This window comes from Hyla sarda, chromosome 9, assembly GCF_029499605.1.
Source record: "Hyla sarda isolate aHylSar1 chromosome 9, aHylSar1.hap1, whole genome shotgun sequence".
Lineage (NCBI taxonomy): Eukaryota > Metazoa > Chordata > Amphibia > Anura > Hylidae > Hyla > Hyla sarda.
This window is the reverse complement of record NC_079197.1, coordinates 102,142,058-102,164,191: the sequence shown is the minus strand read 5'-3', so window position 1 is coordinate 102,164,191 and position 22,134 is coordinate 102,142,058. Positions and strand designations below refer to the sequence as shown.

Here is a 22,134-nt window from a genome sequence, read left to right as displayed (position 1 = left end):
ACATTGATCTTTGTTATCCCATAGGATAATAGATCAATGGATTCTGCTGCTTGACTGCTCATGCCTGCATCTCAGGCACTGAGCAGTCATTCGGCGATCGGGCACCAGGAGGCAGGTAGAGGGACCCTCCTGGAGTCCTACAGCAGTTTAGTTTCACTTCAGACGTGGCGATCAACTTTGAACGCCGCGTCTAAAAGGGTTAATAGTACGCCGGGGCCCCGTGTTATAGAAAGGGAGCGGACTCCGATATGCCCTGGGTCCTTAAGCAGTTAATTTAAAAAGATTATATTATATATCTATATATCTCTATATCTATATCTCTATATCTATATTTATTATATATGTGAGCCAACAGATCAACTTTTTTGCACTTTATTGGAGGAGTGTTGCATATATATATATATATATATATATATATATAATTTTTTTTCACATACATACACACAGTCATGGCCATAAATATTGGCACCCCTGAAATTTTTCAAGAAAATGAAGTATTTTGTAACAGAAAAGGGATTGCAGTTACACATGTTTTTCTATACACGTTTATTCCCTTTGTGTGTATTAGATTACAGTTACACATGTTTTGTAACCAAAAAAAAAGGGAGGAAAAAAAGCTAATTGGACATAATGTCACACCAAACTCCAAAAATGGGCTGGACAAATTATTAGCACCCTAATATTAACTTAATATTTGGTTGCACACTCTTTGGAAAAAATAACTGAAATCAGTCACTTCCTATAACCATCAATAAGCTTCTTACACCTCTCAGACAGAATGTTGGACCACTCTTCCTTTGAAAACTGTTCCAGGTCACTCTTAATGGAAGTTCGCCTTTTCCCAACAGCAATTGTAAGATCTCTCCACAGGTATTCAATGGGATTTAGATCTGGACTCATTGCTGGCCACTTCAGAACTCTCCAGCTCTTTGTTGCCATCCGTTTCTGGGTGCTTTTTGACATGTTTGTGGACATTGTCCTGCTGGAAGACCCAGTTTTCTGACACAGGGCTTTACAGTGCAACCCAAAATCTGTTGGCAAGCGTCAGATTTCATGATACCTTGCACACATTCAAGGCACCCAGTGCCAGAGACAGCAAAACAACCCCAAAACATCATTGAACCTCCACCATATTTCACTGTAGGTACGGTGTTCTTTTCTTTGTAGGCCTCATTCCATTTTTGGTAAACAGTAGAATGATGTGCTTTACCAAAAAGCTCTATATTTGTTATATCTGTCCACAAGACGTTTTCCCAGAAGGATTTTGGCTTACTCAAGTTCATTTTGGCAAAAGGTAGTGTTGCTTTTTTATGTGTGTCAGCAGTGGGGTCCTCCTTGGTCTCCTGCTATAGAGTTTCATTTCATTTCAACCCCTTAAGGACCCAACCAATTTTCAGTGTAGGACCCGGCACTTTTTTTGCACATCTGACCACTGTCACTTTAAGCATTAATAACTCTGGGATGCTTTTGCCTTTCATTCTGATTCAGAGATTGTTTTTTTTGTGACATATTCTACTTTATGTTAGTGGTAAAATTTCGTCAATACTTGCATAATTTCTTGGTGAGAAATTCCAAACTTATGAAAAAAATTTAGCATTTTTTTTTTTTAACTCTGCGTATAAGGAAAATAGGCATACCAAATAAATTATATATTGATTCACATATACAAAATGTCTACTTTATGTTGGCATCATAAAGTTGACATGTTTTTACTTTTGGAAGACAGAGGGCTTCAAAGTTCAGCAGCAATTTTCCAATTTTTCACAACATTTTAAAAATCTGAATTTTTCAGGGACTAGTTCAGACGAAGTGGATTTGAAGGGCCTTCATATTAGAAATACCCCACAAATGACCCCATTATAAAAACTGCACCACTCAAAGTATTCAAAATGACATTCAGTAAGTGTGTTAACCCTTTAGGTGTTCTTGTAGACCCAGTTTTTGAATTTTTGCAAGGGGTAATAGGAGAAGTCCCCCAAAATCTGTAACCCAATTTCTCTCGAGTAAGGAAATACCTCATATGTGTATGTCAAGTGTTCGGCAGGCGCAGTAGAGGGCTAAGAAGGGAAGGAGCAACAATGGGATTTTGGAGAGTGAATTTTGATTAAGTAGTTTTTAGGGGGGTGTGACGGACTGACTCCGCCAAAAGTGACTTCTCTTTCCGTACGACAAGCCCCAGCATATCACAGGCAATATCCCCAGGCAGAACTAGATATTATTGCATCCTTGTACCCAAAGAACCAGGCAACACCAGTCTTCAGGTAAAAAATCTGAACTCTTTATTGTGGAACAAGTGTCTTCTTTTATAGGAAGGATATCACAGAGAGAAGGGTCAGTAAAGACAATACAGGTGACAGTGAGTCTGGGAGATAATCCATTAAAGGTGATTAGCTCTCCCTATACAGTGCCTTGAGTGCAAAAGGTGGAGGTGTGCAGAAGTTGGACTGTGTGCAAAATGTGAACCATGTGCAAAAGGTGTATTGTGTAAAGGAGGTGGACAGTGTGCAAAAGGTAGACCATGTGCAAAAAGGTGTATTGTGCACAAAGTGTATGAAAACAGTAAATAAAAGTATTTTAACTCTGAGCTTTATGTCACTGGACAACATCAACTGAGGGGTATAAATAAACATGTCCTAAAGTCCATCCAAGTAGGTAGGGTGACTCTAGGATCCATCACAGGGGGCATGTCACATTTAGGAAGCCCCTATGGTGCCAGAACAGCAGAAAAACCCCACATGGTATACCATTTTGGAAACTACACCCCTCAAGGCACGTAACAGGGGGTCCAATGAGCCTAGATACCCCACAGCTGTTTAAAGTCGGATGTGTAAATGAAAAAAACGTTTTTTTTTCACTAAAGTGCAGTTTTTTCCCCATATTTTACATTTTTACAAGGGGTAATAGGAGAAAATTATGCCCAAAATTTGTAACCCCAGTTCTTCTGAGAATGGAAATACCCCATGTGTGGACGTCAAGTGCTCTGCTGGCAAAGTACAATGCTCAAATGATTGAGCGCCATTGAGCTTTTGAGAGTGAGAGTGAATTTGTTTGGAATGGAAGTCTGGGGCCATGTGCGTTTAACAAAGCCCCCCGTGGTGCAAGAACAGTGGACCCCCCCCCCACATGTGACCCCATTTTGGAAACTACACCCCTCACAGAATATAATATGGGGTGCAGTGAGTATTTACACCCCACCCCATTTTCACGGACCACTGTTCCAAAAATCTGTCAGACACTTATGGGGCGTAAATGCTCACTGTACCCCTTATTACATGAGGGGTGTAGTTTCCAAAATTGGGTCATATGTGGGTGGGGGTCCATTGTTCTGGCACTATGGGGGCTTTGTAAACACACGTGGCCTTCAATTCCGGACAAATTTTCTCTTCAAAAGCCCTATGTCACTCTCTCTTCTGAGCATTGTAATTCACCCACAGAGCCCTTTATATCCACATATGGGGTATGTTCTTACTCAGAAGAAATGGGATTATAAATTTTGTGGGGCTTTTTTCCTATTTTCCCTTGTGAAAATGAAAAGTTTAGGGTAACACCAGCATTTAAGTGAAAAAGGAGATTTTTTTATGCTTACCGTAAAATCTCTCGAAGGATCCATTGGGGGACACAGACCATGGGTGTATGCTGCTGTCTGTAGGAGGCTTGACACTATGGCAACAGAAAAGTCGTCTCCTCCCAGCAGGATATACCCGCCCACAGGCACCTGAGCTAATCAGTTTTAGTCCCAGAGCAATAGGAGAAGACCGACAGGTCAAGAGAAAACCACAAACTGTCCAAGCAATCAGAAGAAAAGGCAACTGAACACACCTTCGGACAGATAACTGAAATAGGAACACCAGAAAAAAAGGGTGGGAGCTGTGTCCCCAAATGGATCCTTCGAGAAAGAGTTTACGGTAAGCATAATTAAAAAATCTCCTTTTCTCCATCGGCTCCATTGGGGGACACAGACCATGGGACGTACCAAAGCAGTCCCTTGGGTGGGTAAGGAATCAGACAGGTGGACGGTTGGACCACCGCCGTCTGCAAAGTCTTACAGCCCAGAGTAGAATCAACTGATGCAAAGGTATGAATCTGGTAGCACCTTGAGAAAGTGTACAAAGTTGACCACGCAGACGCCTTACAAAACTTCAAGGTCGAAGCAACGCAGCAGAGGGCCCAGAATGCCCCGAAAAACGGGTGGGATCTTCCCCTTGCAGCGGTAAGCTCCCAAAATAGCAGACCGGATCCACCGAAAAATGGTGGTTGTACAAGCAGGTTGTCCTGTACAACGACCTACCCGAAAAACAAAAAAAAGGGGGTCAGACTGCCGAAAGGAAAAAGAGTGACTGAGAGATAAGTCCGAACAGCCCTCACCACAACCAGGTTGTGGAACAAACGCTTCCAGAGATTAGAAGGGGCCGGACAAAAAGGACAGTAGGACGATGTTCTCATTGAGATGAAAAAGTCAAAAACCATCTCAGGTAAGAAGGACGTACCTGGACGGAAAACAACTTGTCCTGGTATACAACCAGGAAGGAAGAACGGCAGGAGAGAGCTACAAGCTCTGACATCCTCCTAACAGAGGTAAGAGCAATAAGGAATGCCACCTTCCGGGGAAGGAGGCGAAGAGAAATGTCCCTGAGAGGGTCAAAAGGGGTGCCTTGCAGTACACCTAAGACCAAGTGTAAGTCCCAAGGGAAAGAAGGGGACTGATGAGGGGCAGCTTGTGTCACTCCCTGAACCAGGTTCGGACATGAAAATTGAACGTCAGAGGACGTGGAATGGAAAGGACTGAACCTTGACCCTTAAGGGAGCTGAAAGCCAACCATTGGGCCAGCCCTGACTGGAAAGGAGTCGGGAAGGGAAAACCGCGACTGGAGAAAAAAGGCTGAGTTTCAAACCAACGGAAAAAAAAAAAGACCGCCAGGTATGGTGGTAAGTCTTGCAGAGGAAGGCTTGTGAGCCCTCAGAATGGTGTGAACAACTTGGGAAGAGAAACCGTGGGTCCTTGTCTCAACCGCCACGCCGGCAAAAGCAGAGACGGTAAATAGGTGGCACAGGAGACCTGAGCTAGGAGGTCTGGACAATAGGGAAGGCGCAGCGTTAAGTCGTTCAGGAGTCTGACCATGACTACTAGAGATGAGCGAACCTACAGTAATTTCGATTAGTCACAAACTTCTCGGCTCTGCAGTTGATGACTTTTCCTGCATAAATTAGTTCAGCTTTCAGGTGCTCCGATGGGCTGGAAAAGGTGGATACAGTCCTAGGAGACTCTTTCCTAGGAATGTATCCACCTTTCCAGCCCACCGGAGCACCTGAAGGCTGAACTAATTTACGCAGGATAAGTCATCAACTGCCGAGCCCAGAAGTTCGTGACGAATCGAATTTACTGTAAGTTCGCTCATCTCTAATGACGATGAACCACGGCTGGGCCACGAGAATGGCGGAAGCGCCCTACTATGAGATTCCTCAGGACCCCGAAAAGGGAGGAAGGGGAGGAAACAGATAAGGTAGGGCAACGCCCAACCAAGAGAGAGGAACGCTTCGGTTGTGGTGGGACAAGCAGAGGTCCACGCCAGGAGCGCCCCAGGGGTTGCAGATCACTGCAAACACCCTCGGAAGTGGGAACAACTTGTCTTGGACAACTGAGGACTAACTGAGAAGACCACATCTCAGGGACGGCCGGAATGAAGATAGCTGAGATGGCCGGAAACCTGAGTTCCGCCCAGAAGGGAAATTCCCAAGAAGTAAGCAAAGAAAGAATTGCCCTAGACCCCAACATGTTGAAGGGGAAAAGGACTTCTTGGGGGACCAAGGCCACAGACCGTCCGGTCCCTGAAAACACCTCCCCAGCCTGACAGACTGGCAGGAAGGAGCACCCCTGAAAAAACAGGGGGAAAACGAAGGCACCATAGAAGGGACAGACAAGACTTTCGAGAGCCAATGGAGACCTGCCCCACCGGAAGAGAATCACTAGATTAAAAGGTCGGTGATGAAAGTGGGCAAATGGCATGGCCTCCACGGCCGCCACCAACCGACCCAGGACATCCATGCAAAAGCGAATGGAAACTGGAGCAGGGTGCCAAAGTCATCGGACGATTGTTCGGCGGAGTCTAAAGCGGGCAGAGGCCGCGTCAAACTGGAGCCCCAGGAGAGCGGTTGGACTTGTCCCGATAGACCTCGTCTCACTTCGGTTGCATGGTCTAGAGGTTGGGACTAAGACTCCCCAGGATCAGGGCCCTGACTGGAGCTCTGATCAGGAGGTCACCCAAGTCAGGAATGACGGAAACAACTGATGTCCGTATTAAAAGGGCCATCACAGGCACCAGGACTTGGAAAGGGTCCGCGGAGAAGTGGCCAGACCGAAATGGAGAGTCACAATAGAAAATGACCGTCCGGAACTGCAAACCGGAGGTACTGCTGATGACCGGGAAACAATGAGACGTGGAGACAGGCATCCTTGATGTCTATCGAGGAACGAAAACTCCCCTTGAACTATGGACGCCAGCACCGAACGGAGAGACTCCATTCGGAATGGGAAAGCAGAAGATGCTGGCTGAGATACTAGAGAACCAAGATTGGGCGAACAGAACAAGTTCTTGGGGACCACAAAGAGGTTGGAATAAACCTCGAAAACATTCCCCTGAAGGAACCGGGACAATAACTCCCTGGATAAAAAAAGGAGCTGGAGCGCGCCCCGAACTGCCTCCGCCAGAGAGGGGAACCAGAGGGTCCAGGAAAGAAAAAGGCAATCCCATGGAAGGGAATTAAATTCAATCCTGTATCCGCTGACTAACACATCCACGACCAAGGAATCCTGAATGTGCGTGGACCAGGCATCCCGGAAGAGTAAGAGGCGACCAACCACTCAAGAAAGGTCGGTGGGTGGGGCGACCCTTCTAGCCGAGGAAGGCCTACGGGTGCCTGATGGGGCCGAAAAACGTCTGGCACGGATAACAGACCTCCGGGAGGGACGGGTCCAGAAGAGGGGAGCCCTCTACCCGTGAAGGCGCCTGGCTGGACCCTTTGTTGAACCAAAGGTCCGCAGGACTGAAAGGAGGAGGAATTCTGATGGAAAGTGGTTCTGCGAGCCTTTTCCAGAGGTATAAGGAACTCTTACCGCCCGTCGCCTCACTTCTTAAAGGCTGTGTTCGCCTTCAGGCTTTAAGCCACATGGAGCGACGGAGGACTACCAGGTAGCCTGTAGCAAAGGAAGCACAGCAGCTGTGCATGGGAGCAGAACACAGAAAATTTCCAGCTGAGGAGCATCAGAGAGCTAGTTCAGATAGTATTCAGGATTACTCCGGAGGATCTACCTGGCGGAGTTGGGAGACCATACTGAAAGGGCATCTGACACCCAGGCGGAAGCAAAAAGCAGGAAGAAAGGAGGAACCTGCTGTCTCAAAGTCAAATTTTGCCAAAGTCTCCACCTTTTTGTCGCTGGATCCTGGAAGGCAGCCGCATCAGTCAACGGAAGGACAGTCGCCTTAGAGAGGCGGGAGACCGGTAGATCCACAGTTGGAGAGGAGGTCCCTCGAGCAATGAGGTCCTTGGCGAGGGAATACCACGCTTGAACCTTCTTCGTTTCCTGAAACTTCTTGTCAGGATGCCTACAGGCGGATTCCAGCAAGACGTCAAATTCAGCGTGAGAGCTGAAAGTCTTGGGTGCCAGTCGGGCACGAAGAAAGGAGACTTCTGGAGCCACGTCCGAAGATCCTGGGTCCTTTAAATGGAAGGCGTCTCTTATGGCCGAAACCAATGAGTACACCACATCAGGTATATCCGTGCGGTCCTCTGAGTCGGAGGCCAAGGCAGAAACCTCATCCACAAGTTCTTCAGGTGAATGGGAACAAGGTGAGGTAGCCCTGGAAGAGGTCAGGCACAATGAAAGGCAACTTCTGGAGCCACATCCGAAGTTCCTGGGTCCTCTAGATGGAAGGTGTCTTATGGTCAAAACCAATGAGTGCACCATGTCCGACATTATCCATGCGGTCCTCTGAATCAGAGGCCGAATCGGAAACTTCCTCCACAGGTTCTCCAGGTGAATGGGAACATGTGAGGTGGCCCTGGAAGAGGGAGAGACTGACCTGGTACGCGGGTCTGGAAAACCAGAGCGACGACCACGGGAGCGTCCTCTAGGGGAGCGACGCTTGCTACCAGCTGGAGTAACAGGGCGATGCCTGTGAGGGGAGCGCCCGTGCTTGCCAGGAGACTCGGGGGATGAGTCAGATGAAACACCCCTATGATGCTGCAAGAGTGGCAGGATAGGGGGAAGAGCGGTTCCCTCTGGAGGGCCGGTGTAGGGAGGATCACTCCCAGGCAGTCGCCACAGAACGGGAGCCCTTTACAGGGGGGTGTGGGGGAGCAGTGGTGTAGGTAGAACAAACTGGTTCAGCAGAACCACACATTTTTAGCGTTCCAGCCCCTAAAGGTGTAATAAGTAACCTCCCATAGCTGTTTAGAGGGAGGAATCGGTCTGGGCTCTGACATAAGTCTCACCCAGCAAGGGCATCACTGATTGGCCCTGTAAATCCCTCTGCGCGCACACAGCACCGATTTGTGGATAATTTGCGCGCTCTGAGGAATCCCCACCGTCTACGGGTGGGTGGAGCTAAGTCCGTACAGGGCCCGCGGTCAAACTACGATAATGGCGCCCGCTCCCGGCCCCAACGCATATGTGAATGACAGGGGAAGGGAGCGGGCGAACACACCGCCAGCAGCCTCCGCTGCTGAACAGGGAACTATGATAGGCCCGATATGTAGCCGAAGCTATTCACATTCAAAATAGTGAAAGTCGCAGCCGCAGCTCGCAGGTGGGCGGGGCTAAAGACCATCCAGAGCCCGCGGCAGAGAACATGTGGCCGGGAAATAATGGCGCCCGCTCTCAGCCCATATGCGGTCGCATGTGCGAGCGCAATGGGAAGGGAGCGGGTGAAAACACCGTTGGCAGCTTTTAAACGCTGCCGACAGGAACAGAGAGACGGGCGCGAGATGCGGCTGAGACTGAAGCCGGCACTCGCAAGTGAAAGTCGACAGCCGCGGTTGCTGAGGGAGGGAGCTGGCCAGTGCCTGAATACAGTACTAACTACTGCAATAAGTGTCACACCACTGCATATGTCCCCCAAACCTGAACTAAGAGAGGGCTGCCTAGTCCCTCTTGAATAAGCCCCCAGACCACCATGAAGGGGTTGCCCAGGTGAAAATAAAGAGTGGGCCAAAAACTAGGGGTCTCCAGAGGTTGCAAGTCCGCATCTAAAAAGGGGGAAATACTCACCTCAGTCTGAAGAACTTACCTCATGAAGTCTTCTCTATTAAGTCTTCAGCCAGCTTTAGTCACCTGCATCACGCCGGGCTACCATGCGCGAGCGAGGCGAGCAGGGAAATAGGGGGACCCAGACCCATGAGGTACAACCCCAGGCGCTGACCATTGGTGAGGGGGTTAACAGCGCATATTTGCAATGTCTGTGCCCCCTCAATCGCAATGGGGAAACAGTGAGCCGCAGTTCCTGAGTCCCCACCTGAAAACAGGAAAGATAACGGAATAAAAAACTAACATCCCTAAATCTAGGAAATTAATAAAACATAAGATCTGGTCTGGAGAGAACTCCAGACCAGTGTCTACCTCCTTAGACACCAAGCTAAAACTGATTAGCACAGGTGCCTGTGGGCGGGTATATCCTGCTGGGAGGAGCTGACTTTTTGGTTGCCATAGTGTCAAGCCTCCTAGAGACAGCAGCATACACCCATGGTCTGTGTCCCCCAATGGAGCCGATAGAGAAAGGTTTCTCTTCATTTTCCCATCAAACTTTAATGAAAATTCTTCAAACACCTGTGGGGTGTTAAGGCTCACTATACCCCTTGTTACATTCGGTGAAGGGTGTAGTTTCCAAAATGGGGTCACATGTGGGTATTTATTTTTGTTGCGTTTATGTCAGAACCGCTGTAATATCAGCCACCCCTGTGCAAATCACCAATTTAGGCCTCAAAACGTACATAGTGCGCTCACTCCTGAGCCTTGTTGTGCGCCCGCAGAGCATTTTACGCCCACATATGGGGTATTTTCGTACTCAGGAGAAATTTCGTTACAAAATTTGGGGGTCTTTTTTTCCTTTTACCGCTTGTGAAAATAAAAAGTATGGGGCAACACGTGCATGTTAGTGCAAATTTTATTTATTTATTTATTTTTTTTTTTTATATATACACTAACAGGCTGGTGTAGCCCCCAACTTTTCCATTTCGTAAGGGGTAAAAGGAGAAAGCCCCACAAAATTTGTAGTGCAATTTCTCACGAGTAAGGAAATACCCCATATGTGGCCCTAAACTATTTCCTTGAAATACGACAGGGCTCCGAAGTGAAAGAGCACATTTGAGGACTAAATTAGGGATTGCATAGGGGTGGACATAGGGGTATTCTACGCCAGCGATTCACAAACAGTCTCCAGCTGTTGCTAAACTCCCAGCATGCCTGGACTGTCAGTGGCTGTCCGGAAACGCTGGGAGTTGTTGTTTTGCAACAGCTGGAGGCTCTGTTTTGGAAACACTGCCGTACAATACGTTTTTTGTTTTTATTGGGGGGGGGGGGGGGAACAGTGTAAGGGGGTGTATATTTTGCGTTCTACCCTTTATTATGTGGTAGTGTAGTTTTTTTTAGGGTACATTCACACTGGCGGGTTTACAGTGAGTTTTCCCGCTAGGAGTTAGCGCTGCGGCGAAAAATTTGCCGCAGATCAAACTTCAAGCAGGAAACTTACTGTAAACTCGCCCATGTGACTGTACCCTGTACAGTCACATGGGTGGCAAACCTCCAGCGGTTTCAAAACTACAACTCCCAGCCTGCACTGACAGACCGTGCATGCTGGGAGTTGTACTTTTGCAATAGCTGGAGGCACACTGGTTGGAAAACTTTCAGTTAGCTTCTCTTACCTAACTCAGTATTTTCCTGGAGAGCTACAGTTTAGAGACCACTGCACAGATGTTGCAAAACTACAAATCCCAGCATGCCCAGACAGCAAACAGCTGTGTAGGCATGCTAGGAGTTGTAGTTTTGCAAGATCTGGAGGGCTACAGTTTAGAGATCACTGTATAGTGGTCTCAAACTGTAGCCCTCCAGATGTTGCTAGGCAACTCACCAGCTTCCGTAGGATCAGCAGTCACCCCGGTCAGGTCCCTGCCCGGCGGGGACCATAATTCCCCATGATGTAACAGTACGTCATGGGTCCTTAAGACCCAGGGTGTCGTGACGTAGAGGTACGTCATGGGTCCTTAAGGGGTTAAATGTCGATGGATAGTTCGTGCTAACACTGATGCTCCCTGAGCCTGCAGGACAGCTTAAATATCTTTGGAACTTGTCTGGGGCTGCTTATCCACCATTCAGACTATCCTTCCGTCCATGCCCAGGGAGATTAGCTACAATGTCATGGGTTGCAAACCAAACTTCTTGAAAATGTTATGCACTGTGGACAAAGGCAAATCTAGATCTCAGTAGATTGACTGGTAACATTGAGATTGAGGACTTGAGAACCAAAATTGTTCTCAAGTCTTTTGTCCATGCTTATCTGTTGTCCATGCTTAGTATGGCACACACTGACACACAATGCAAAGACTAAGTTAACTTCTCTCCTTTTTATCTGCTTTCAGGTGTGATTTTTATATTACCAACATTTTTTAATTCTTTAATATTACCCACATCTCTTACTTTTTCCACAATTTTGAAAGGGTGCCAATAATTTTGTCCAGCCAATGTTTGGAGTTTGGTGTGACATGTCCAATTTGCTTCCCCCCCCCCCCCCCCTTTTTTTGGTTTAGTTCCAATACACACAAAGGGAATAAACATGTGTAAAGCAACACGTGTTAATCCTTTTCTGTAAGAAATACTTCATTTTCTAGAAAAATTTCAGGGGTGCCAAGATCATGATTGTATTGCATATTTGCATAATATAATATGCATATTTGCAGTTTAACACCTTTTCTCATATATAAAAAAAATAAAAATAAAAAAGGTAAAAACACACTTTTTACTCAAAAGAATATTGCTGTATGCAACAAAAAATGTTTTTTTTTAACTTATTCTGTGTCATACTAAGGGTCTATGAAATCAAATAAACAAAAAACACAAACACACACTTGTGCCAATAGCCTACCTTAGGATCTTCTAATCGTTGCAAATATTTTTCAAAAGGGCCTTCTACATACTAAACAAAGGACAAACATTTGAGTACAAGGCAAGTATTGAAAATTGACATAACTTTTCCCATGTTGTACATCTTGGAAAAACATTAAGAGGATAACTGTTGTCAGCAGGGTCATCCGCACTAACCAATGGTACTGGCTGGTAGTGCAGGCGACGCTGATTGAAAGATACCTACCATGGCCAGATCCATTGCGGCGTTTCTCTTTTATCTTCCCAATTGTGATTATGGAAATGACCAGTCAGCGGAACGGGCAGAGATACAGTGGCGACCTCGGGCACAGACATCTCAGTGCTCGGCCCGCTCATACATATTTATGCAATCCCCTCCGCTTCCCCACTCTGTATTTACTCTCACTGCGAATATGCTGATGATCCAAGATGGTCGTCGTACACGCGCAATAGGAATCACTAACTGGTCATTTACATAATCACAATTAGGAAGATAACAGGAACGCCGCAATGGGTCCGGGCATAGTAGGCATCATTTTAATCAGCGTCATCCATACACTACCAGCCAGTACCACTAGTTAGTGCGGGTGACTGCTGACAGTTTAAAAACATCAATCTTTCTAATATACCTAAAATTTTTAATCTCCTTTTCATAGAAACTCTGGCTTATTAAAAAAAAAAAAAAAAAAACACAGACCACTAGGAGTTCCCATAACATCCAGGACATAATACTGTCCAGCTGCAGCATCATCATCTTTGTCCCAGCTGAATACCAGGCTGGGACAAAGTCCAGTAAGTGAGGGCAGGAATAGAACTCTGTGCTCACCCCTGTCCTGTCTGTCTGTCAGACTTCTGTCTTAAAAAAAGAGAGGTGGGGGTTACAGAGCAGCCTGCAGTGATTGGATGAAGAGACATAGCATAGCACAGCAGACTCCGTGAATGCATGGTGAGGGTGTGCTGAGGTGTTAGCTGGGAGTCAATAGGGAAATCTAAAATGCTGTAGCTACAATGCTTTCTGTATGTGGTATTTTTATCTTGAGTGGTATTTTGTGAAGTAAGTGGCAGCTTTTCCAAAATGCAACAAGCTTTAGCTATGTTTATAAACTATGCAAATTTTTTTATTTTTTTATTTATTTTTTTTTTTGTGGCTTTCACATAAAAAAAAAAATCCTTGAATCACATGATCAAAGAATCACTGAAAAATAACAATATCACTTAGACACCTTTTATGCATGTGTTTGTGTGTGTTGGGGGGGGGGGGTAAAAAAATGCATCACAGAGGACAAAGTATTTTTTTTCAGGGCAGATAAACTGTAAGAAGTATGTGTGGAGGAAGCATTATGCATGTCTGGATACAATTACACTAGAATCTATCAATTTTATCATCAGCAAAGTGGTTTGTTATTGTTCACAACAATTTTTTTTTTTTTTTAACACACAATACTATGGAGAAGATTCATCAAAACCTGTGCAGAGCAAAAGTGGCGCAGTTGTCCATAGCAACCAGTCAGAACAATTCTCAAATTATTATTATTTTTTTTTTATATATATAAAACTTTATTTATGGAGGTTTTTTAAACGACAACTTACCGAGTCAAAAAGCTTTTCATTCTTCCTCATGTAAGACACACATATTTGCCGTATCTCATTGTGGTGAATCTGGCAGTAGAAAAGCTGAAAAATATACCCAAAGCAAGCACAATGTCAAAATCCAAAATGCCAGACAAGCCAGTCTACCAATGTTATCCAATCTGTAGCTTTACAAATTGAAAATCATTTCATTGTCGGATGTTGGAGAGGAGGAATGAATTGTCAGCCAGACTTAGAAAATAGGAGAACATTATCCGGGATGGGGCAGAACATTATCCGGGATGGGGCAGAACATTATCCGGGATGGGGCAGAACATTATCCGGGATGGGGCAGAACATTATCCGGGATGGGGCAGAACATTATCCGGGATGGGGCAGAACATTATCCGGGATGGGGCAGAACATTATCCGGGATGGGGCAGAACATTATCCGGGATGGGGCAGAACATTATCCGGGATGGGGCAGAACATTATCCGGGATGGGGCAGAACATTATCCGGGATGGGGCAGAACATTATCCGGGATGGGGCAGAACATTATCCGGGATGGGGCAGAACATTATCCGGGATGGGGCAGAACATTATCCGGGATGGGGCAGAACATTATCCGGGATGGGGCAGAACATTATCCGGGATGGGGCAGAACATTATCCGGGATGGGGCAGAACATTATCCGGGATGGGGCAGAACATTATCCGGGATGGGGCAGAACATTATCCGGGATGGGGCAGAACATTATCCGGGATGGGGCAGAACATTATCCGGGATGGGGCAGAACATTATCCGGGATGGGGCAGAACATTATCCGGGATGGGGCAGAACATTATCCGGGATGGGGCAGAACATTATCCGGGATGGGGCAGAACATTATCCGGGATGGGGCAGAACATTATCCGGGATGGGGCAGAACATTATCCGGGATGGGGCAGAACATTATCCGGGATGGGGCAGAACATTATCCGGGATGGGGCAGAACATTATCCGGGATGGGGCAGAACATTATCCGGGATGGGGCAGAACATTATCCGGGATGGGGCAGAACATTATCCGGGATGGGGCAGAACATTATCCGGGATGGGGCAGAACATTATCCGGGATGGGGCAGAACATTATCCGGGATGGGGCAGAACATTATCCGGGATGGGGCAGAACATTATCCTGGATGGGGCAGAACTCGCAATCCTCACTTCAAAAACTCTGCTGGGAGCCCTGAATGACTCTGTGCCGGCCATTCAGTCGTCCATGTGAGGGGGATTTAAAAAAATAAATAAATAAATAAATAAAAATAAAAAACACAAAACACAGTATATACATCGCAGGGGAACAGAGCATGCAGGACGCTCCTCTGGTTAATAGCTTTTGATCGCATTGTGTCTCAGAAAGGAGACCTGCTGCGATCAATCTCTCACTACTACTGCTGCTACTACTACTACTCCCAACATGGAACAGACTGATGAGGGTAGTAGTACAAGCACTACAGTAGTCTCCCCAGCCACCCCCAGCCGGGGTAACTACTACTCCCATCATGAAAAGGAGTCTGTTCCATGATGGGAGTAGTAGTAGTCCCAGCTGCAGGAGTCTGTAGGCGGCTGGCTGACTTTTCATACTAACGGATGAAAAACTGATGCTAAAGGATGCCACTAAATGGCATCTCTTTGCATCCGTTAGTAGTATGGTCCATTTCTGCAGTATTGACGAGAGACTAGCAGGAAGGTGGCCATTGGCCGTGTGAACCGAGCCGTAGCATCATTCTCATTTATATACTGCAACCTTGGAAACCATGCCAATTTTTGTATCAAGAATATTAGGCTATAGATATTAGGCTATAGATAGATAATATAGATAGTTATAGTCGCATTTTAATACAAATGTCACGTGATGCAGTTCCTCATACTCATTGACGCAAAGCGAATATAACCGCGCATTTATCGAATGCGATTTTCGCGAATATAGGACGAATATTCGTCCAGATATTCGTGAAATATCGCAAATTCAAATATGGCATATGCCGCTCTTCACTATTCATGACCGATTTTTAACGCATAAAAAATTGCCGGAATTTCTGTGGTGGACGTTCCATCACAGAAGTTTCGGACCCCAGACTCCGTCAAAATAATGTTCATCCATTCGTAGGAATCCACTTTAAAATACATTTTCGCTCCAGATGGCAGAGATTCTGTTGTGTGACTGAGACCTTACAGTCAACAGGGACAGTTCAGCCCTCTGAAAGGCACCTGAAGCCTAACAAAATATATATTTGTATATTAGATAAAACCAATTCACTAAACATCATGTGACTGGAATAAATGCACATAAGAAAGGCCGTACAATAGTAGCAAATTATAAATTCCCCCCATAGTAACTACATGGCTAGGATCAGGCCACTGAAAGCGATACAGGGCCCCTGCGCACATACATCAGCATCTCCATTATGCTAGTGCAGTAGTCTTTAACCTGTGGACCTCCAGATGTTGCAAAACTACAACTCCCAGCATGCCCGGACAGTAGGCTGGGAGTTGTAGTTTTGCAACCTGTGGAGGTCCGCAGGTTGAAGACCTCTGTGCTAGTGTGTACATGACAAAACTTGCAAAACTACAACTCCCAGCATGCCCGGACAGCCAACGGCTGTCCGGGCATGCTGGGAGTTGTAGTTTTGCAACATCTGGAGGTCCACAGGTTGAAGACCTCTGTGCTAGTGTGTACATGATATATTTTTTGACATATTGAACCCTAACAAAAAAAATGACAAAAACTTTTTGTAAAAACAGAAACCACCAGAAGCACTTCCACCCAAATACAAAACAAAAAAGCTAAAAACAGTCCATTGAGCTTGTATACAGCATCTTCCACTGAGGAGACTTTTCCCTTCATCTCATTTCCATGCATAGAATGTGAGGTGCAGGTACTCCCCTCACAGCTGGCACTCCCCTCACAGCTGGCACTCCCCTCACAGCTGGCACTCCCCTCACAGCTGGCACTCCCCTCACAGCTGGCACTCCCCTCACAGCTGGCACTCACATAGAGGACAGTACACACTGCGCCCGACTTTCCCCCGTTACCTGCTCGGACACAGCTCTGAAGAGGCAGGACGCGTCCTTGGCTGTGAGTTTCCGATACAGCCCGAGGCTCCCCAGATACTCGTCCATGGTCACCTCATTGAGAGACTTCTGGCCGAAGTACTTCTTCCAGCCCTTGTGCATGGTGCCAGCTGTGTGCCCGCTCTTCGCTCAGCGCCTTTTCTAGCCGCCCTAGGCCGCGGAGCCAGTCCGCCCGCTTCTCAGGTAGGAGCCACAAGTTACACGCTACAATGTGTCAGTCCAGCTGGTGTCAAACCGGAACCGCGCTATCATCTGTCCTTAAAGGGCAAGGTGGAGGGGTGGGGGGAAAAGGAAAAAAAAAAAAAAAAAAAAAAAAAAAACTATTAACCCCCTAAGCACAGCCTCCTCCTATGCAATAATTCTGGCTACCTACAGTTCGGTGTGGCGCTGTCTATGCAAATGCATATACAACCATAATGGACAGAAGAGCTTAATAGAGATTATTCCAGAATTTATGTGACTGACGTGTAAATTCAGGGATATAGATCAATGGCCGACATGAACATTGGGGGGAGAGTTACAGGAGGGGTTTGTATTGTGTTCCCCACATCCTGGAGTAACAAAATATAGCAGCCAGTACCATTCAGGCAGTGCATTTAGATATATTCACATGGTAAGAGTACATTCACACAGTAACAATGTATACATTAACTGATGATAATGTATACAGTGATCCCTCAACTTACAACGGCCTCAACATACATTAGTTTCAACATACAATGGTCTTTTCTGGACCATTGTAAGGCTGGGTTCACACCACGTTTTTCAAATACGGTTTTCCGCTAAAAAAACGTATGGCAAAAACCGTATACAACCGCATGACTCCGAATTAAAACGTATACGGTTTATACTGACTGAAGAGCAGAGGAGAAGCAGGTCCTTCTTGTAGCTCAACTCTGCGGACAATGGCCAGACAGGGCGTTTCCAGAGGGAGGGGGGATGTCTGGGATGAATTCTAGAAAGATCTGCGCTTGTGTCAACTCCAAAAACGGATTAGAAAACCGTGTGCAACCGTATTCTGCGATTCTGTGTACGGTTCTCATAGACAATGTTAAAAGAACCACATACGGTTCGCATACGGTTTTCCAACCGGAGGCAAAAACGTGGTCGACAGCGTTTTTGCCTATGGTTGAAAAATCAGCAAAACCGTATCCGAGGCAAAACGGATGCAACTGTACACAACATTTGGAATACGGTTTACAATGCATTCTCTATGCATACGGTTTCGGATACGGTTGTATATGTTTTTTTGCGGAAAACCGTATACGGTTACCGTATTTGAAAAACGTGGTGTGAACCCAGCCTTACTTGAAACCAGACTCAACATACAATGCTATGAAATCTGAGAAACGTGTCAATGGCTGGAAGAACCGACCAATCAGAATGGACATTTCACTGCTAAAACCCCTTTATTCCTGAAGAGCATGCACTGACTGGTGTCTGGTAGCGCCCCCTACAGTACAGGGAGGTATTACATGTTCTGTACTCTTTACCTGTGCCAGGGTTACCTGCTCTTTTTGGACACCTGCTAAGGGTGACTCCATTTAACTTTTTTAGGACATTGTGTACTGTACAGGACCCTGAAGAAGCTTCTGTCCTCTACATAGACCAGTGTTTCTCAACTAGGGTGCCTCCAGCTGTTGCAAAACTACAAATCCCAGCATGCCCGGACAGCCTTTGGCTGTCCGGGCATGCTGGGAGTTGTAGTTGTGCAACAGCTGGAGCCACCCTGGTTGGGAAACACTGACATAGACAGTGATTTACAGCTCCCAGCAGATCTTTCTTACTTTTATATGTAGGGATTAGTTATCTACTTATTTTGCTTTAATCATCACTTTTTTTCCTATTTTTGGATGACATTTTGGTGACTTCAGAACCAATTACCAGGTTTCCATAGGGTTATGGTCTCAACATACAATGGTCTCAGCATACAATCGTCATCCTGGAACCAATTAATATTGTAACTTGAGGGACCACTGTATGTTATAAATGCTGAGGAGAAGTAGACCCCATTACTTCTATGGCTGAACACAGTCACCTAGTGACTCCATTTGAGACCATTGCGCCATTTTCAGCAGACTTAGGCAGCCATTGTACTTTTGAAAAAGCGCATACGTCCTGAAGGGAGTCACAAGTGGACTCGGTCAGTCATAGAAAGCAATGTCCACTGTTTCCATTACCAGTATATTTTGGCAACCCATTTTCGGCGAGATGCCGGTGAACACAACTAAAATTGGCACAAACGTACTCTGAACCTACCCTTAAAAGTTGCTAAAACTGATTCTGCGGTATGTCATCCATTTCCAATAAATGTTACAGATACCGTACGCAGTAGAACTTAGGGTAGGTTCACACTACACATGTGCCCTATTAGTTGTATCCAGGGGTGTAACTATAGGGGAGGAGAGGTAGCAATCACACCTGGCACTGGTGCCTAAGGCCATGTCCACACGTCACAATTTCTGTGTGGACATTTCAAGGTGCAGAAATTCCACTGCAGCAGAGTCCCATTAAATTCAAAGGATTCTGCTGCTCTGTGCACACAGTCGAATTTCCGTGCCAGATGTCTCCAGCACAGAAATTCCATTTTCTGTATTCGCAGAAAGAAGGAACATGTTCATTATGCATGGAATGCATAGCCATCTATGAAACAGCGCATTCCTGTGCGGTTCTATAGATTTTCCGACGTGTGACCATAGCCTAAGGGCCCAATCTGGCCCGTATGAGAGCAGTATTCTAAATGGCACATGGTGCCCTGTTGCAGATTTTTCATTACATTAAGGGTCTTTTCCCGTGGGGGAAAAGACCCTAACTAAAGACCCACCCTTGGGATATTGTATCCCAAGACTCACTAGGGACACGTATATTGATTTGTTGTTATAAATGGGAGCAGCAGACCCCATTGTTTTTTATGGCTGAATGGAGTCATTAGTGAATCTGTTCGGGGCTTATGCGGTACTTTTGAACTAGCACACTCATTCTGAAAGGAGTCACTAGGTGACTCCTTTGGGCCGTAGAAATCAATGGGGTCCACTGCTCCCATAAACAGTATACATCGGCATCCTGTTTTCGGTGAGATGCTGACGTATACAATTAATGGGTGCAGAAACATAGTGTGTTCATACCCTTATTGAAAGCATTTTTTCACCAGTGTTTTTTTATTTTATTTTTTCCACTACAAGTCAAGTGGTTCAAGGATTTATATTGAAGAATGTGGGAAGAAATGCATTATATACACACATTTTCTGTGCTATTTCCTTAAGGGAAGGTTCTTAGTATGTTCAATTTGCCGCCAAAAACGAAATGCCGACGTATACTGTTAGCAGGAGAAGTGGACCTCATTGATTTCTATGGCCAAATGGAGTCACTAAGATACTCAGTTGGGGACCTATGGGGGAGATTTATAAAAACCTGTGCAGAGGAAGAGTGGTGCAGTTGCCCATGGCAACCAATCAGATCGCTTCTTTAATTTTTTTTAAAGGCCTCTAAAAAATGAAAGGAGCAATCTGGTTGCTATGGGCAACTCTCCCTCCGGACAGGTTTTGTTAAATCTCCCATGGGTGACTCTGTTCAGCCATGGAAATCAATGGGGTCTGCTGCTCCTGTTAACAATATACGTTGGCATCCCATTTACAGCAGAATACCAACAGATATGAATAATGGGGGCGCTAACATAGTGTAAACCTAGTCATACTATATAATACTTTTACTAGGTGACTCCATTCAGGCTAAGTCGGCATCCTGTTTTTGCAAGATGCCGATGGGAACCTGCGACAAAGAGTCAAAACTCAGTAAGAACTTCGCATTATACCTTTGAATTATACCAGGATTCAGTGAGGTCCTTTTCCTTACATAATACTCTACAGGAGGCTGCACAGGGCCTAGAGCTACGTGATTTCAGGTGTGGGAGTAGAATTGGAGAGCAGTCAATCTACCACCTGTGGTTACACATGAGCAAGTCCTGCAAAAATCAACAAAATCCATTTTCTATTCACTAAGGGGGGGGGGGATGTATCAAGATGTTTGGACTGGCATTTGTCTTGCGCAGTCACTTTTTGCACTTTTTTTGAGCAAAAAACAAAATAGATCAAAATCCAAAGTCTTCTATTTCAGTTGATTATTTAGCCAGGAAAGTGCAATGGTAGCGAATCAACTATATGGACTTTCTAAAAAGGCACACATTTAGAGCACAAAAGGCTTTCAGAAGTCGCAAACCTACGTCGGCCCAGACCACACTTAGAAAAAACCTGTTACTTGAAGATATTTTATTTGCACCAAAGTTATTAAAGGCTGTGCCCCCAACATAATAATGTAAAAGGAAAATGCACAAATAACAGCCTTACTATGAATTAAATTGCAAAACAGAGAGAGCAAAAAACATTTATTTTAGCTGCCTTTGGAACAGACATGTAACATTGAATAGACCAACATACCTAGATGCAGGATAGAACGTTTTTCCAGGCAACTTCCACTCTTGTCCAGCTTGGATCAATTGTGACTTGCCAGTCCAATTTATCAAGGGAGTTGAGCTAAAATGGTAAATTTGGCGCAATTGCGCAAAATTTGCGCCAACTGAAAACGTCTAAATTTCAGTCTATTATACACCAACATTGATACATGTCCCCCTATGTTCCTTCTGCCATTAATCATATCCTTCGGCACCCCCCCCAAAAACAGGATGCTGCAGGAATATTTCGCACGGACATTCTGCTGCAGCAGAATCCCATTGATTTCAAAACACAGATTTCTGTTGAAATTCAAAGCCCCATTGATTTGAATGGGAATCTGCCCAGAATTCTGCAAAATTTTAAGACATGTTCAATGTTTTTGCAGAACCCGGAAAGAAGAATTTCCACTGTGGAAATTCTGCAGCGGAAATTTTGCAGATTGGGTCACCAGAATACCCATTCAACAATGTACAGTAAATTTTGCAGAATTTCCAAGCTGAATTTTTCCAGCCGATTTATGTAGGAAATGTTGCCATGTGAACATAGCCTCAGTTGCCATGTGAACGAAGCGTTCACCAGACAGGATTTCCTCACTGAATATAATCCTCACCAGAAACTTCCATTGACATCAATGAGGTTTTGATTCCACAAGGATTCCTGGAACACATTCCACAGGGAAATTCTGCTTGGATCAAGAAGGTAAAATAAATGACAATGCATACCGCGTACACATTGCCACTGATTACTGTACAGTAGGAGGGAACATAAATCCCTGCTCCAGTACTTAACCTGGGTGGTGCTCTGCTCACCCAGCCACACCGCGCAACTAGAGTGTTGCACAGTGTGGATGTTTTATTTTTCTATAAGGA

General features: G+C 45.5%; 1 protein-coding gene across 7 annotated transcripts in view; it reads right to left on the bottom strand.

Moving 5' to 3' along the window:
* LOC130290373 (putative bifunctional UDP-N-acetylglucosamine transferase and deubiquitinase ALG13) overlaps positions 1-22,134 on the bottom strand; it is a 167,942-nt gene that overhangs the window by 117,948 nt on the left and 27,860 nt on the right. For 2 of the 7 annotated variants that reach the window (XM_056537929.1, XM_056537930.1), the window contains exons 2-5: positions 20,629-20,778; positions 16,779-17,074; positions 13,721-13,804; positions 12,132-12,182 (exon numbers count right to left, since the gene is read on the bottom strand). In XM_056537929.1, coding sequence (XP_056393904.1) covers positions 12,132-12,182; positions 13,721-13,804; positions 16,779-16,919 — 276 coding nt within the window. In that variant the 5' untranslated portion in view covers positions 16,920-17,074; positions 20,629-20,778. The remainder of the gene's footprint in view (positions 1-12,131; positions 12,183-13,720; positions 13,805-16,778; positions 17,075-20,628; positions 20,779-22,134) is intronic. The other 5 variants (XM_056537934.1, XM_056537936.1, XM_056537931.1 and 2 more) reach the window with 4 other exon arrangements.